General features: G+C 48.8%; 2 protein-coding genes across 2 annotated transcripts in view; one reads left to right on the top strand and one right to left on the bottom strand.

Annotated features, from left to right (window-relative positions):
* The first annotated feature begins 1,170 nt into the window (after positions 1 to 1,170).
* Positions 1,171 to 15,492, top strand: part of CTNNBIP1 (catenin beta interacting protein 1) — a 48,571-nt gene continuing 34,249 nt past the window's right edge. Inside the window, exon 1 of the mRNA XM_065936813.1 lies at positions 1,171 to 1,425. The gene's annotated coding sequence lies outside the window, so the exon portion shown is untranslated. The remainder of the gene's footprint in view (positions 1,426 to 15,492) is intronic.
* Positions 10,887 to 11,566, bottom strand: LOC136169054 (large ribosomal subunit protein uL11). The gene has a single exon (XM_065936812.1). It carries the CDS (start codon positions 11,483 to 11,485, stop codon positions 10,988 to 10,990), a length of 498 nt encoding a protein of 165 aa, XP_065792884.1. The 5' UTR covers positions 11,486 to 11,566; the 3' UTR covers positions 10,887 to 10,987.

Here is a 15,492-nt window from a genome sequence, read left to right on the forward strand (position 1 = left end):
TGATAAAATTAAAATATTCCTCAATTGTAAGTAAAAAAAAAGTTATTAAATCAAAAGTAATATAGGCATTAGAGAATATAACAGGAAAAAAATTATATCCTTCTTGCATAGGGAAGGGGAAGAAAAATGAGGGAAGTGGAAGAGGATAGGACAGAAAAGGAGCAGAAAGACTGGGGAAAGCGGCACAGTAAGGCCTCTAAAACTGTTAGTGTCGCACTATGCAATTGTTAAGTTAAATGTTGAAAGTGAGACCACGCTTGAAGACACGCGTCCCTTTAAAAGGGAAGCTGGGTGTTCAGGGCAATTCTTATTTTGCCTAAAGGAGGCTCTTTATACTCTCTAGAGCAGATCGAGTCAGACTTTCTATAGCAACATTTTAACCAAGGGCAACCTTCTCTACCCACCACCCCCACCAAATGCATTCACTATCACTACATGTGATATTCTAAGTTTAACAGACCCACAGAGGCCCATCCCTGGGCTCTCGGGGTTCGGTGGATCCAGGTTAGACAGGCCCCCAGTTCAAGAGTGGGCCCAACTGCTTCAAAGGTAGCAATATATCCAGTTCCAAGACCCAGGAAGACCACGCCTCTAAATGTTTTGCAACCTTGTCCATTTCAGATTTTTCAGGGGTCCTGAGTAAACGGGTCTTGCTAAGGATTCCGCCTCGTGTGGCCGCTCCCATTTTTAAACCCAGACGCGTGTGTGGGAGAGGCCATTATTTTTACGGGATCACTGTGCTTCTGGAGCAGCTAGGGACATGTAGAGCTGCTTTACCGCAACGCCGGCTCCATCCTTAGCCCGGGCTCCGCCCTTAGGCCGCCTCCCCCTCGGAGCCCCCGCCCCTCCTCCCTTACCAACCCCAGACCCGCTCCACCCGTTTGCTCTGAGAGCCTCTAGGCCCTACCCGCAACCGGGTTCCACCCGCCCATCTCGTGGCTCCGCCCCAGGGCCACTTGCCCCGCCCACTTCCGAAGGGCCCAATGAGCTTGCCCGAGAGCTCCGCAGCACCCACCTTTCAGCTGAGAGCTCCGCCCCATTGGCCCACTTAACCAATGAGAGCCACTGAGAGTTTCAGGCCACGCCCGTTACATCGTCAGACCGCGCCCCTACGCCGGCCTTCTGCCATCCTCCACCCCGGGGCGTTGCCGTGACCGCGCCTCCGTCGCCCGCGCGGAGCCAGATGCCGCCCTCTCCGCCTGTCCCTCCCCCGGCTGCCTGGCGCCTCCTTCCCTCCGCGCCGCGGTGACTCACGGAGAGGGAGGCGGAGGCTGAGGCGGCCGCTCCCGCTGCTGCTGCTGCTGCCGCTGCCGCTGCCGCTGGTGCCGTCGCGGCTGCTCGGGCTGTGCGCGTCCCGGAACAGGCCGCCGCGCGCCGCTCTCGGACCCGCAGCCCCCGCCCGCCTGGCCGGGTCGGGCGGCCCAGGTAAGCGCCGAGGCCGGCCCGCACCCGCAGCGCCCGGGCCCGCGCCGCTCCGCGGCTCTGGGAGCAACCAGCCCTTTGTCTCCCGGGGAGGGGCCGTGGACTGTGCCCCCGACCCGACTGGGACCCACCGGCCGGACCACCGGCACGGAACCCTGGTCTGGGCCGGGTTTCCTGCCCCGCCTGGCCGCCGCTGCCTCCGGCCGCTCGCCGCCCCCGCCCCCGATCCCGCGGCAGACCACCATCCAGCCGTCCTCAACCTCTCCTCCCCCGGGGGTCGCCTCCACAGGTGTCCGAGCCATCCACTCTTGCTCACCCCACCGCGTCGGCGTGGTTGTCGCCGCCTATCCGCCTCAGGTCCCGCGCGTTCTTGTCTCTTTCCTCACCTGCACCCCGCTTTAGCATCCTGACTGACCCTCTGTAAAGAGCCCCCGGTATTTCCCCAAACTAAATGCTGCCAAGGTCTGGCCCCTGGGTCGCTCTTCCTCACTCTAGTCTGGCTGAACTGTCGTGTGCCCCGTGAGTGTTCCTGGAAGGGGCACGTTGTAGGCACATGTCTCGCCTGTATGGCGGGCATGTCTCTGTGAACCTGCAGGGTTGACCACGGGGAGCCCCAAACAGCACTTATCGCCTTCTCCTCATCATCCCCACCCCAGCCACCTTCCGGTGCACCTGGTGACCAAGACACCTCGGTCTGGATACCCAGGCTCTTTTAGGCCCCACGTCTGCCTCTCTGGTGTGCAGAACGTGTCTCAACAGTCCCTGCTGTCAGGTTAGCCCCTGGGAAGGCCCAGGAGACCTGTGTTGGCTGCAAATCAAGAGTTTTACAAATAACGCGATGTGAGGCTTGCGTCACCTCCTGTCCGAGGATCAAGTATGCTAGCACTGTTAATTGTCTCCTGTCACTCACACAACTTAGGAAAGTGTGCCTGGCCGACTGCTGGGTAAAATGAGGCATTGGGTGTGTGGCTAAGGGACCTGGAGGCAAGTCAGAGTTAGTCCTTAGTTTCTGACTCTTAGCTCCCTGCTGCAACTACTGGACTTTAGACTCTAAGTAATACTGATCTCTTGGGCCAGTAAAGTGTCCAGAGAGACCAAGATTCCCCTGGTTTAAAGCAGGAATTCGCATTATAAAGTGCCAGTGTGTCATTCATGGTTTCCTGGTGGAGTGAGTGGCCCTCGTATATACAAGTCGCCTCCCTGGGATGGAGATTAATCTATTCAGTTATGAGAGCTTCCTATGTGGTATTCCAGGCACTGGAGTCTGGAGACATAGGCCCTGCCCTCCTGTAGCTGACATTCTTAAGAGAAAGGGGTAAATAAATTAGCGGACAAAGTAAGTTTAGTAGTGGTAAGTGCTGTGAAGGTGGGAAGAACCAGTTTGGTTTTTTTTTCCCCCCAAGTGCAGTTAGAAATCATTTGAGGATTTAAGCAGAGAGGTGATAAAATCTAAGTTTTGAAAGATCATGCTGGCCTCCATATGGAGATTGCATTGTAAGGAGCAGGGATGATTGCCATCATCCCCACCCCAGCCACCTTCCTTTTTCTTGCACCTGGTAACCAAGACACCTAAGTCTGGATACCCAGCCTCTTTTAGACCCCACATGTCTGCCTCTCTGGTGTACCAAACGTGTCTAAGCTGTCCCTGCTGTCAGGTTAGCAGGGACTAACCTGGCAGGTAGAGGCAAGGGTGCTAGTTGGGAGACTGGCCATTGGAACTGCTGGGCAAAAGATGACAGTGGCTTGAACCAGGGTAGTGGTAGCAGAAGAGATGAAACCAGTCTGATCCCTCAAGGAGAGACTGAGAGCGAAACTTCAGGGAACACCGACTGAGACTTAGATGTCTGGCAGAGAATTTCTAGACCTGGCTATGCTCTGGTTTAGCTCAGTAAACCCTACTTAACACCTGTTGTGAGCCAGATGCTGTTCTAGACTCTAGAGATCCTGACGTGAACAGGGTGACTAGGTCTCCACATTCTCACAAGGTGCTCACAGATGGATCACCCCTTCCTGAAGGGAAGAGGGTTTGTGGGCTTAAAAACCATTTCGAGGAGGAGGAGGAGGGCAGCACGCACTGGACTTCATTCCCACATCCGGCTGCATTATTTAAATGAGAGCATGATTGCCCTCCCACTGCTGTACGATGTTCCCCAAAGAGGTTGCGACTGATCTCGAGGTGGGTGGGAGAACTGCTCAGTGGCCATGAACTTGAACCATTAATCGGAATAAAACTTGGGTCTCCATGCCGCTCCAAATCTGTGCTGTCAGAACAGGTTCTGAGCTAGAGGACCGTGAGGGTTATGTAGGCCAGGCCCCTCTTAAGGTTGGGCACCCCTAGCCCCCAGAGACTGAGTAACTGTTGTTGTTGTTTTTAATATTTATTGTTTAAAATTATTTGTTTAGCTATGCCAGGTCTTTGTTGTGGCAGTCAGGATCTTGGATCTTCTTTGCTGCACATGGAATCTTTAGTTGCAGCATGCGAATTCTTAGTTGAGGCATGAGACCTCTTAGTTGCACCATGTGGGAACTAGTTCCTGACCAGGGGTTGAACCTGGACCCTCTGCATTGGGAGCGTGGAGTTTTAGCCTCTGGACCTAGTCCCCTGAGTAACTCTTTTGAAATCCCATACCAGTCTATACACTTGCTAATGGCACCTGTTACTTTCTACCTCTCTTTCAGCTTCATGTGCAGGTGCATAACCCTAGGTTTTCTGAGGCCAGGGTTTCTACTGGACTCAGCTTTCCATCTCTCACAGCATCTAGATCCTGCCCCCAAAGTACACTCATCAAGTACTGGTCGACCTGCCTGGGTGTTTCACAGCACCTGAAACTAGAGCCCAGGAATGCTGACCTCATCTATTTTCTTTTTTTTTTAATTTAAAAAGAAAAATGCGTTTATTTATTTATGGCTGTGCTAAGTCTTCGTTGCTGCTCTGGCCTTTTCTCTAGTTGCAGTGAGCGGGGCTGCTGTCTAGCTGTGGTGGTTAGGCTTCTATTCCAGTGGCTTTTCATGTTGCAGAGCACAGGTCTAGAGCACTGCCTCAATAGTAGGGGCACATGGGCTTTGTTGCTCTGCGGCAGGTGGGACCTTCCTGGATCAGGGATTGAACCTGGGTCTCCTGCATCGTCAGGTGGATTCTTTACCACTGAGTCACCAGGGGAGCCCTGTCCATGTCCTTTCATCAGTTTCCTCTTCATCCAGAGTCTAACACGGGGGTCAGCCCAGCAGTCTCCATGTCACCACGCTCACAGAGCAGGACAGCCCTTCCTTGACGGGTCGGCTCTCACTCCAGCCCTGCCTACAGGGAACAGCTGCTAAGGGTGCTGAGCAGCTAGTTATTCAACACCCAGCAAATATGAAGCAGAGCTCTTAATCAGAGCCCGAGGTCTAAACACAGGACTAGTCCAAACATAGGACTATACCTGGGTTTGGATCTTGGTTCTGCCATCATGAGCTTCATGACCTTCAGCAAGTAACTTAACTGCTCTGTGCCTCAGTTTCCCCATTGATAAAATATTAATACTTCCTTCATGGAGTTGTTGGGAAGATTAAGTAATACCTATTAGAGCTTTAGAACTACACTGAGCCCCTTGGTAAGGGCTTGGTTGAAGCAGTAGCTGTTATTTCACCATTATTTATTTATCTACTTCTTATCTCCCATCAGAATTTAAGCTCTTTTAAGGCAGAGATTTTTGGGGTTTTTTGGTTTACTGTTAAAGTTTGTAGGCACTCAATAAACATTTCTTAAATTGAATGGCTTATTGAGCATCTACTATGTGCCAGGCACTGTTGTAGATGCTGGGAACTGAGCCAAGAACAAGATCACCAAGATGCATGAAATCCATGTTCTAGTGGGAGAGCCAGATGGTAAACAAGTACACATGTGAATAAAACAGGATGGTGAAAAGAGATGCAGGGTAAAAGAGATCAGTGAGATGGAGAATGCCTGGGTCATAACTGTAGTGAGCTCTGAGGAGGTAACTTTGGTGTTTTTTTAAAAAATTTATTTTTATTTATTTATTTGGCTGTACCGCATCTTGGTCGCAGCATGCAGGATCTTTGGTTGTGGCATGCAAACTCTTAGTTGTGGCCTGTGGGATCTAGTTCCCTGACCAGCCGCCCTGCATTGGAAGCACAGAGTCTTAGCCACTGGATCATCAGGCAAGTCTCTAAGGAGATAATTTTGAGTGGAGACCTAGCTGATGGGCAGAGGGCAGCAGAGGCAACAAGCCCAAGGAAGCTGGAGTGGGCTGAGTTAAAAGCTGGTGGGAGTTAGATCTGTGGCCACGGTGAGGAGTTTGGATTTTACTCTTTAATTCTGAACAGGGGGACATCACTGCATGGGAGCTTTTCCTGGGGGTCCATCCCAGGAGAGAGAGCCAGACACTACGAAGAGCAATGAGCATGCTCTCCTTGCCCTGCTTTTGGAAGGCTTTCAGGCGTCTATTCTCATCAAGTTTCTCATGTCTCTGGCCTAGAGAGCTGGGAGGCGTGGGAGCCATCAGCTAGGTTAACAAAGGTCCAGGTGTGTGTGTCTATGTGTCCTGCAGATTCCCTCAAGCCATCTTTTCCTTCTGAGTATGTAGGTAATGGGTAAACATTTCTTGAGTTGAGTGAATGAGCATCGCCAACTGTTAGCGTCTTGTCCTGTACAGTGGCACGTCCTATATTTTCTGCTTCTCTCTGCATCGGGAAAAGCTTCTTATGGTGGTCGTGACTCTGGTGTAAACTTGGAGTAGTGCTGCTGCTCTTATGTGCATCAGGGACCCACACACACCTATTTGTCACAGTCTTTTTTTTTTTTCTTTTTCTTTTGTGGCTGTGCCACGCAGCTTGTGGGATCTTAGTTCCCTGACCAGGGATTGAACCCAGGCCCTTGGCAGTGAGAATGCAGAGCCCTAACCACTGGACCACCAGGAAATTCCATGTCACAGTGTCTTTGTTGGAAGTGTATCAAGATTGACTGGGCAGCTTTCCTCCCTCACACCATCTCCCACTTCTCTTCCAGTCTCTTGCTGAGTACCACCAGGCAACACTGTCACCTTTGAACACCTCCTGTTTGGTTATTTGATCTACAGTCCTGTACATCACTTGATCTAGGAGTACAGTGGTACCTAGAAAGCAGTCTTCAGCCTGGGCTGAGCAGAGTTGAGAAGCTCAGCAGAGCTCTCAGAAATAGTGTTTCAAAGCCAGGAGTTCAGCTCACCAGGAATCCAGAGTTGGCCTCTGGAGACTGGGGGCAGTTGGCCAGCCTTTCAGATCCTTACTCAGGCATCCACTTGTCTGTCAGTGTCCGAGATGCCGTCTGCTCTGCTAACCTTGAGAGGCTGACATGAGTCAGAAGGAATCATATAGGACTTCTGTGTTGCAAGTCCCTCTCAGGGACCTGGTATATTTCATTGGCAGACTGAGACTTGCCTGTCAGTCACATGTCATCTGTGGCCTTGTAGAAACTAAACCTGGAGTGGGTGCCACCTTTTTCTCATGTAACTGTTTTTTTTTTTTTAATTATTATTATGAGAGTGATATGTACTCATTTAGAAAATGAGAAAATGAATGATAATGACATTTTATATATGTTTCCTCATTTAGTCCTCACTGTTAATTTCTGAGGTAAGTAGAATTATTACTGTTTTACACATTCAGAAGCTGAGGCCTGGAAAGGTTAGGTAAGTTGTCTGAGGTCGCATGGGTCAGAAAACAGAGTCAAGACTCAAGCTCAATTGATGGCACTCCTATGTGCGAGCTCTGGGCCTCCTATCAGATGCTGTTTCAGCAGAAATAACAGAGAAGAAAAAACATCTCCCTTAAGCCCAGCGTGGGTGACATTGTGGGGAGGCCAGAGTTAGCACACTGGAGGCTGCTGCAGAGTTTGAATCCTATGCCTTTTTCCCCCATTTCTTCTGACCTTGGGCAAGCTAATTAACCTCCGTTTGCCTTACTTTCCTCCATCGTAAATGGAGATAATGATACTCATAGCTCCCAGGGCCATTATGATGTTTGAGCTGAAGTGCTTTTGAACTTCTTTTATGAAAGGGCATGGAGCCCTGACTGCTGTTATACTAGGTTGTTAAAGGACTGATTATGCCCTGATCCTCCACAAAGCCTTTCAGGAGGAAGACAACAGTCCCTGGAGGGAAAGGTGTCCTTCCATGATGGGTGTCGCTGGACCAAACATCGTTTTCCTCCTTCCGAAGTTTCTTGAAGGCTGAAGGTCATGAATGTTTCTCCATTTCTTGCTTTCTTATTTTAAAAAAAATTTTTATTTACTTAATTATTTTTGGCTGTGCTGCTGCTCGGGCTTTCTCTAGCTGTGGTAGCCGGGGGCTATTCTTTGCTGTGGTACACGAGCTTTTCATTGTGGTGGTTTCTCTTGTTGCTGAGCTCAGGCTCTAGGATGAGCAGGCTCAGTAGTTGCGGCTCACAGGTTCCAGAGCATGGGCTCAGTAGTTGTGGTACATGGGCTTAGTTGCTCCAAGGCAAGTGGGATATTCCTGGGCCAGGGATTGGACCTGTGTCTTCTGCAGGCAGATTCTTAACCACTGGGCCACCAGGGAAGTCTGTGTTTCTCCACTTCTCATGTCCATGTTGTACCGTAGATGCTTCTGTAAGCAGGTGTGTAAACTCTGACTCATAACAGGATGGAAGACTGCTGATGGCAGAGCAGAGAAGGGGTTTACAGGGCTTGGTTTCTGATCCCCGCTGTGGTGTCTTTGTAATGTCAGCCAGGAGCACCGAGATACCAAGACGTGATGACTGTCTTCCACTGGTCCTTCTTTTCCTCCTTCCTTCTAATGACTCCTTTTTCAATTAGTAAATATTTACTAAACTTTTTATTATGATCCGGGCCCCATGGCAGGCACTGGGAGTACTGTGGAGAACAGGGTAAAAATAGTTCTTATCATACAGAGCTTATAGTCTAGGGCCAAGAGGTTTATTATCTAGTTGGAGCCGTGTGAATAAAGCAAGAACGTGTTGGTGAGAGTGTCTTGAACTCTCAGGGGTAGTGGTGGGAGGCAGTCAGGACATAATTTCTAGATGTCCCCATCGGCCCCAAGGGCACTTGCCCTGGGCGGATGTTAAGGTGGAGGTTGTACTTGGCTGCCCAGAAGAGCACGGGAAGAGTTAGGAGATTAGAGCCCTTGCATGTTGCAGTTGACAAAAGCTGCACTCGTGTGGGCATCTGCAGAAACAATTAGCACCTTGGCAGTCATGGTTAGTAAGAACTATGTTTCCTCTTAAAGCCTTAAGCCTTTGTCACTTGGGTTCAAGTCAGGAGGAGTGATCATGGTGATGAGCTCTTTCCCGAGTTTTTGTTTTGAAGTGATACCATCAATCTGGTGCCTTTCTTTTCTTTTTTTTGCTGCACTGGGTCTTCATTGTTGAGTGTGGGCTTAGTTGCTCTGAAGCATGTGGGATCTTAGTTCCCCAACCAGGGATTGAACCCACGTCCCCCACATTGCCAGGCAGAGTCTCAACCGCCGGCCAACCAGGGAAGTCCTCAGTGCCTCTTCTTGTGAAAAGTCCATCAGACCTTGGCTCTCCAGAATCTCTCCCTACCTGCCAGGCCTCCCTCTGCCAACTTTGGAACACAGGTTTATGGCAGCAGGTGGACTGTGGGGCTGGCTGCATCGGTGCTCTCGGCATGAAGCCAGGGACACCTGTGTCTATGCACCTCACTGAGGGCCAGTATATGTAGAGTGGGGTAGAGGAGGGTTCTTCCCCAAGTCTGCCCAGCCCCAGGCCTCGTGTTCCCTCCAAAGAGCCCAGTCAAGGGAGGCCTGGCAGGTCCTAGAAAAGCACCCTGTGTTCGTCTACTCGCCCTCAGGCAGGAGCTGGAGTAGAGAGGACTCAAGGCTGGCAGAGGCGCCTGCAGACATTCTGAGAGCAAGGAAGGCGCCAGGATGGGGCTGCGCTCCTGGGCGATGTTCATTCCCCCAGCCCCCTCGGTGTCACTGCCCTCCTGGTGCCAACCAGCTGCCCCTTCAGTCTGGAGGGCCTCAGAGCCATCCAGCATCTGAGCAGGAGGAAATGACCGGCCTGGCGAGGAGACCAGGCCACTCTGTGCCCCCGGACTTGTTCACGTGTGGTCAGAGCCCACGGTGACGCCAGTTCAGCTGGGAGAATGTGACCCACTTCTATCTCTCCTCCCACATGGAGAGCTGGGTGGGAGGCTTTGGGAAACCAGTTCCAATTAAGGCTTTTTCAGGCCTGAGCATCTCCTGAGTATCCAGCCCACATGTTTCCTGCTGCTGGAATCCTGTGGTTCCTGTCCCTGAACTGAATAACAACTCCCAAACAGATGAAGTTACCGCCTTCACGTTCTTCAATTCTGGCTTCTGTAAGCTGGTGGGGGGCTGTGTGTGTGGGGGGGTTTCTTCCTTCAGGGGTCAGGTCCCTTTTGGATTCAGACACCTTTCACAGTGTGGGCCCCACCCTTTTTCTTCCTGCTGAATCACCGGGGGAACCAGGGGCTCAGTTTCCAAGGAGATGGGTTAGCCTTGACCTCCCTGCCCAGACCAAGGCCTCCCAGCCCCCTGCCCCAGGCAGCCCTGGCTTCTGACAGATTCATCCTGACCCTTATCCTTGCAGAATGTTCTTCTGCTACAGGAATGTGAACTAAAATGGGTTTTGGACCCTCTAGGTTTCTTCCATTCTCTCCAGGGAGAGGGTATTTGAATGATTTTCCATTTAAAATTTTGTGTTTCTCATGCAGAAGGGAGTAGGGGATGGAGGAATGTGTTTTAAATACACAGAACCATAGGTGCTGTCAACATGATCCGGAGATTTTAAAGACGAGGTGATAGTTCTGAGCCCCTGATTCAGTCTTACTAAGGAAGGAACAGAAGGTGATAGAGAAATCGCCATGCTCAGGCCCACTAGGCTATGACCTCAGACCTGTGGGAGCACTGTTCCTGAGCATGTGCTCTATGGCCAGTCGCCGAAGTGGCATGAAGAAGGGGTGCTGGTAATTTGTAGGGGGAACAGGGTGGGGCCTACAGGCTAGTAAGCTGGCTTGAGGTGGTAGTGGGGTTTCTCCAGGGCCCCAGCTCTACTTGCCTGAAGATTACAGTGGGACATGGTGGAGCAGAGTCCTTCATCCCTCCCTGGGGGAAGCTGTCCGCCGCCACCTGAGAAATGGTACATGCCCATCACTTAACCCCTGCTCTGAGTGCTGGCTGTCCACAGTGGCTTCCTGTCTCCAAGGAAGAGAAAGGGGTCTCACAGCCTGTGAGCAGTGGTGGTGGCAGAGCTTAAATGCTCAACATCAGTCATGGCACTGGGCCACCTGGGGGAGATCTTTTGTTTATTCTCCTTTTCTGATCCTGTTTCACCTCCTTAAAAAGAACACCTTTTTTTGTGTTTTTTTCTTTTTTTGAGTAGGTAATATATACATAGTACAGAACTCAAAAGGCTAATTGGTGAAAGAGATGCCTCGAAAAAGATGTGTGTTAGTGGCTGTCTTTTTCTTTTTTTATTTTTTTTTTTTTTTTTTTTTTTTTTTTTTTTTTTTTTTTTTTTGGTTGTCAAATGATCCTTTATTTTTCTTTTTTCTTTGCAGTTCTTAACTAGCTGGGCACTCCACTGCACCACTGTTGATATCATCTATGATGTCATGAGGGTGGCGGCCATCAACATTGCAGCCCACAGACTGGGCGGTCCCCAGGATCTCTTTAATGGTTCCAGAAAGTTCTCTAGCTAGAGACCGGTGCCGCATCTGCCGGGCAATGTTGACGATCTCATCAAAAGTGATGTTTCCACTGTGCTTAATGTTTTTCTGCTTCTTTCTGTCCCTTGGTGGTTCCTTGAGGGCTTTGATGATCAGGGCAGAAGCAGAAGGTACCACCTCAATCTGGGCTTGTCTGTTCTGAATGGTCAGTTTCACTGTAATCCTCAGACCCTTCCAATCACCAGTTGCCTTGGCTATGTCATCACCGACCTTTTTTGGAGACAGGCCCAAGGGGCCGATCTTGGGGGCCAGGGCAGACGTGGCACCGACTTCCCCACCGGTGCACCTCAGGTACACGACTTTGATCTCGTTGGGGTCGAACTTAGGCGGCATGGTGGAGGCGGCTGGTGTCGGATGAACCCGGATTCGGGACGACCGAAGAAAGTTGCACCTTCGCCTCCTCCTAGCCGAAAGCCGAAAAAGGTAGTGGCTGTCTTTTTCATCTTAACAAGAGGCTCCTACATGTACAAGTGCATAAGGTACACATTGGCCGCACACACGCCTGACTTGCCCTGTTTTTTTTTCCCCACACTGTAATACTCACCTTATCTTTTTCATTTCACACTAAACATTGGAACCCAGCATTCCATTCTACTATCATCACCATTGCTTTCGTCTGGCTAATACCTCTTTACTTCCTGTGTGCTGGGTATCGTTAAAAGTGCTTTACTTATGTTGACACATTTATTTTTCACAACAACTCTATGAACTAAATGCTATTATTCTCCACAGTTTGCAGGTGAGTAAACTGAGGTGCAGAGAGGTTAAGTTACTGCCTGAGGTCATTTACAACTACCTCACTCCTTTTAATGGTTCCCTGCCATTCTTTTGATTGCTTATACTTTAATTTTTTTCAATGTCCCCTGTTGCCGAGTATTTAAGTTTTCTGTCGTCGTTTATTCATTTTGGCTGTACCATGTGGCTTGCAGGATCTCAGTCTGCAGGTATAATGGGCCACAGCAGTGAAACTGCATAATCTCAACCCCTACAGCACCGCAAAACTCCCTATCTTCTTTTACTATTAAAAAGAAATGCTCTTCTACTTATATCTCTGTGCTTTTATATAAGTGTATTGTAGGATAAATTTTTACAGTCTGTTAGAGCAAAAGTTGTGTTATTGTTTAGTCGCTAAGTCGTGTCCGACTCTTTTGGGACCCCATGGACTGTAGACCACCAGGCTCCTCTGTCCATGGGATTGTCCACGCAGAATACTGGAGTGGGTAGCCATTCCTTTCTCCAGGGGATCTTCCCAACTCAGGGATGGAACCCGTGTCTCCTGCACTGGCAGGCAGATTCTTACTACTGAGCCACATGGGAAGCCCCAGAGCAAAGGGTACATCTGTTTAAATTTTTACTTTGCCAAGTTGGCCTCCATGGTAACATTTTATATGCGCACCAAAATTATGCAGAAATAGCTCTTTCTTCCATGCTTTGTTGCTAATCTGATAGGAAGGAAGTGGTATATCATTATAATTTAAATTTAATTTCTTGATGAGGAAATAGAGTATCATTTCAGATCTTTAAGAGCAATCTGTTATGTTGTTGCCCATTATTTCTTGTGTTGGCAGTCTTTTTCTTCTTGATCTGTAGGCGTTCTTCATATATTACAGCAGTTTGTCCTATGGCTGTGACATATGTCACATGTATTTCCACAGTCTGTCATTGTGCTTTTGATTATATTGTTTTTTCTATGCAGAGAGTTTTGATTTTTATGTAATCAGATTTTAAAATCTTTAATCTTATAACTTCTAGATTTCATTTTGTGTTATTTCCTTCTACTGTTTTCTTTTAGTCTACTTACTCTCTCTTTTGTACATTTAAAACTTTGCTCTGTAATAGAGTGATCCACAAATCTGGCATCACCAGACACGGGGCAGATTGGCATTGTGTGCCTCCAGTGGGACGTGGGCAACATCAGCTACAGTTGTTTCTTGCCAAAATATCTATCTTTACTCCAGTTCTAAGGAAAACTGGACAAAGAGACAATGGTCCTTGATTTTTAAAAATTGTTAACATCATGATAAGACAAAGAAAAGCTGGTGAACATTCTAGGCTAAGGGAGAGGAATGAGCGTGGGGGCTAAGGGAGAGGAATGAGCGTGGGAACCAAGGGAAGGTGAGATCTTCTGTTGGATTCTAGATTAAAAGCCGGCCCAGGCCAAAGTGAGGGGTGTGGTTGGGAGAGGTGGATGTGGGCCATACATCAGAGAACACCACTGGGTCAGTAGTAAATTACTTGAGTGGGGGAAATGGTATTGGAGCAGCGTCAGAGCATGACCTTAGGAGGTGAGTGGTAAGATGTTTAGCAGAGTATCTGATATCTGCAACTTGCTTGCTTTATTTTTTAACTTTATTTATTTGATTTATTTGGCTGTACCAGGTCTCAGTGGTAGCACTTGGAGTCTTGGGTCTTCCTTGTGGCATGTGGGATCTTTAGCTGTGGCATGTGAAACTCTTAGTTGCCGCATGTGGGATCTAGTTCCCTGACCAGGGATCAGACCCGGGCCCCCTGCATTGGGAGTGTGGAGTCTTAGCCACTGGATCACCAGGGAAGTTCCTCTCCCCTTCTTTTATGGCATGCACAGTCCTTGATTTCCATTTCTTGTAGGAACTTCTTTTGGGGGGTGAGTTATTAATTTTGACCTTGGAAATCTTATGACTTATCTGTCTGGCAGACTCATAAGACTTTTCTAGATGCAGAACAAGTGTGCATTGGTGCCTGTAGTTTTTGTTCTGTTTTTAACATTATGTCATATGCTCCGAGTAAACCTGTGAGGAACTTTAGTTCTCTGAGACTTGAAGTCTTAATCCTCAGGAATACCATCCAACTAACTTGTAGTATAATGAAACTCTCTCTCTCCCTAACCTTCAGAGAAGCTTTTTCTCTCAGTTGAGAGTTTTTGCAAAAGGTCAGGTTCTGCTTGCATTCTGTGGGCATGGGCTTGTGAAAGGCTCCTGGGTTTCGTTTCATGAAATGTGACAGTCTTGGGTGAGTAGCTGGCCTGTAAAACCAGGAGTCTGTTTGCCCAGGGAAACACTCACAGGTCAGTTTTGCTAGAAGCTTCTTCCCCTTCTCTGCAACTTGGTGACTAATGGTTTCATGGCTTTGGGAATGGAGGATGTCATTACAAATGGCTGATGGGGACTTGGCTTCTGAACTGGATTGTTTGGGTGTGCCGAGTGCAGGGGAGCAGAATAAGCCAGCCCTACATATACCACTTTGGCGTATTGATTATTTGGAGTTAAAGTTGCTTGAGAAATAGTCGGTGCAAGAAAGACACCCTGACCCTTCTTTATTCCCGTGAAAGCAGGAAATAAATCTCCCACGTGAAACGTACCTTCCCCGTATAGGGAATGGAAGTTGTCCTTATCACCAGAGACAGGGAGTTCAAGGCTGAGAAGGCTGTTAGTTGTTAATTTTCTCACTTGTTTACTGCTCCAAGCCCAAACCTCTTGGTCTTGTCAATTCTGCACAAATTTATTGTTCCTTTGTCTAAAAGATACAAAAGGTGGTTGCTCTGGTCACTTCTTCAAGCCTTATATTGAGGCTCTCTACATAAGAAGTTAAATTTTTTTCCCTTGATGTCTTGCCTGCCTGCCTGCGTGTGCTCTGTTGTGTCCCACTCTTTGCAACCCCATGGACTGTAGCCAGGCCCCTTTGTCCATGGAATTTTCCAGGCAAGAATACTGAAGTGGGTTGCCATGCCCTTCTCCAGGGGATCTTCCCAACCTAGGGATCGAACTCACATCTCCTGCATTGCAGGTAGATTTTTTTTTTTTTTTTTCCTCAAATTCTTTCCTGCTGAGCCATCAGGGAAGTCCCTTTGATGTCTTATGTCAGTATAATTATTAGGCCAGCCAAAGACTCTAGGAGGAAAGAAGGGAAAAGATTTCCTCCTCTCCACTGGTCTGGTTGGTTGTGTCCATCCCACTGGGAAAGGGGATAGTTCTGAGCTTTTCTGCAGTGCCCTTGGCCCTGAGCAGGTGACTGTGGGTGGATTCCTGCTCTTTGGGGTGCTGTGTTTTCCCCAATTGTCTCCCTCTCCTCTCCAGCCTCCAGCCTCCCTGCCTCCAGACTGGACAAGTCTTGCTACACATCAGAAGTCCTCATCTTCATGCTACTTCCCCAGTGACTTAATGGAATAAACGCATGTAGATTCTGTTTAAAATATTTTTTATTTTGATCAGCAGCTTGTTAAACATTTAGGGAGGAAGGAAACTGAGTCTTCAGCAGCCCCTTAGGGGGAGGTTTCCTCTTTCCTCAGATTATTTTTTGTTCTGAAGTGGCTAGAGGGAAAGGAGAGGGAAGGTCACGGGCTGTGAAATGGAGCAGAAGCAGTT

Source organism: Muntiacus reevesi, chromosome 5 (genome assembly GCF_963930625.1).
Source record: "Muntiacus reevesi chromosome 5, mMunRee1.1, whole genome shotgun sequence".
Classification (NCBI taxonomy): Eukaryota; Metazoa; Chordata; class Mammalia; order Artiodactyla; family Cervidae; genus Muntiacus; species Muntiacus reevesi.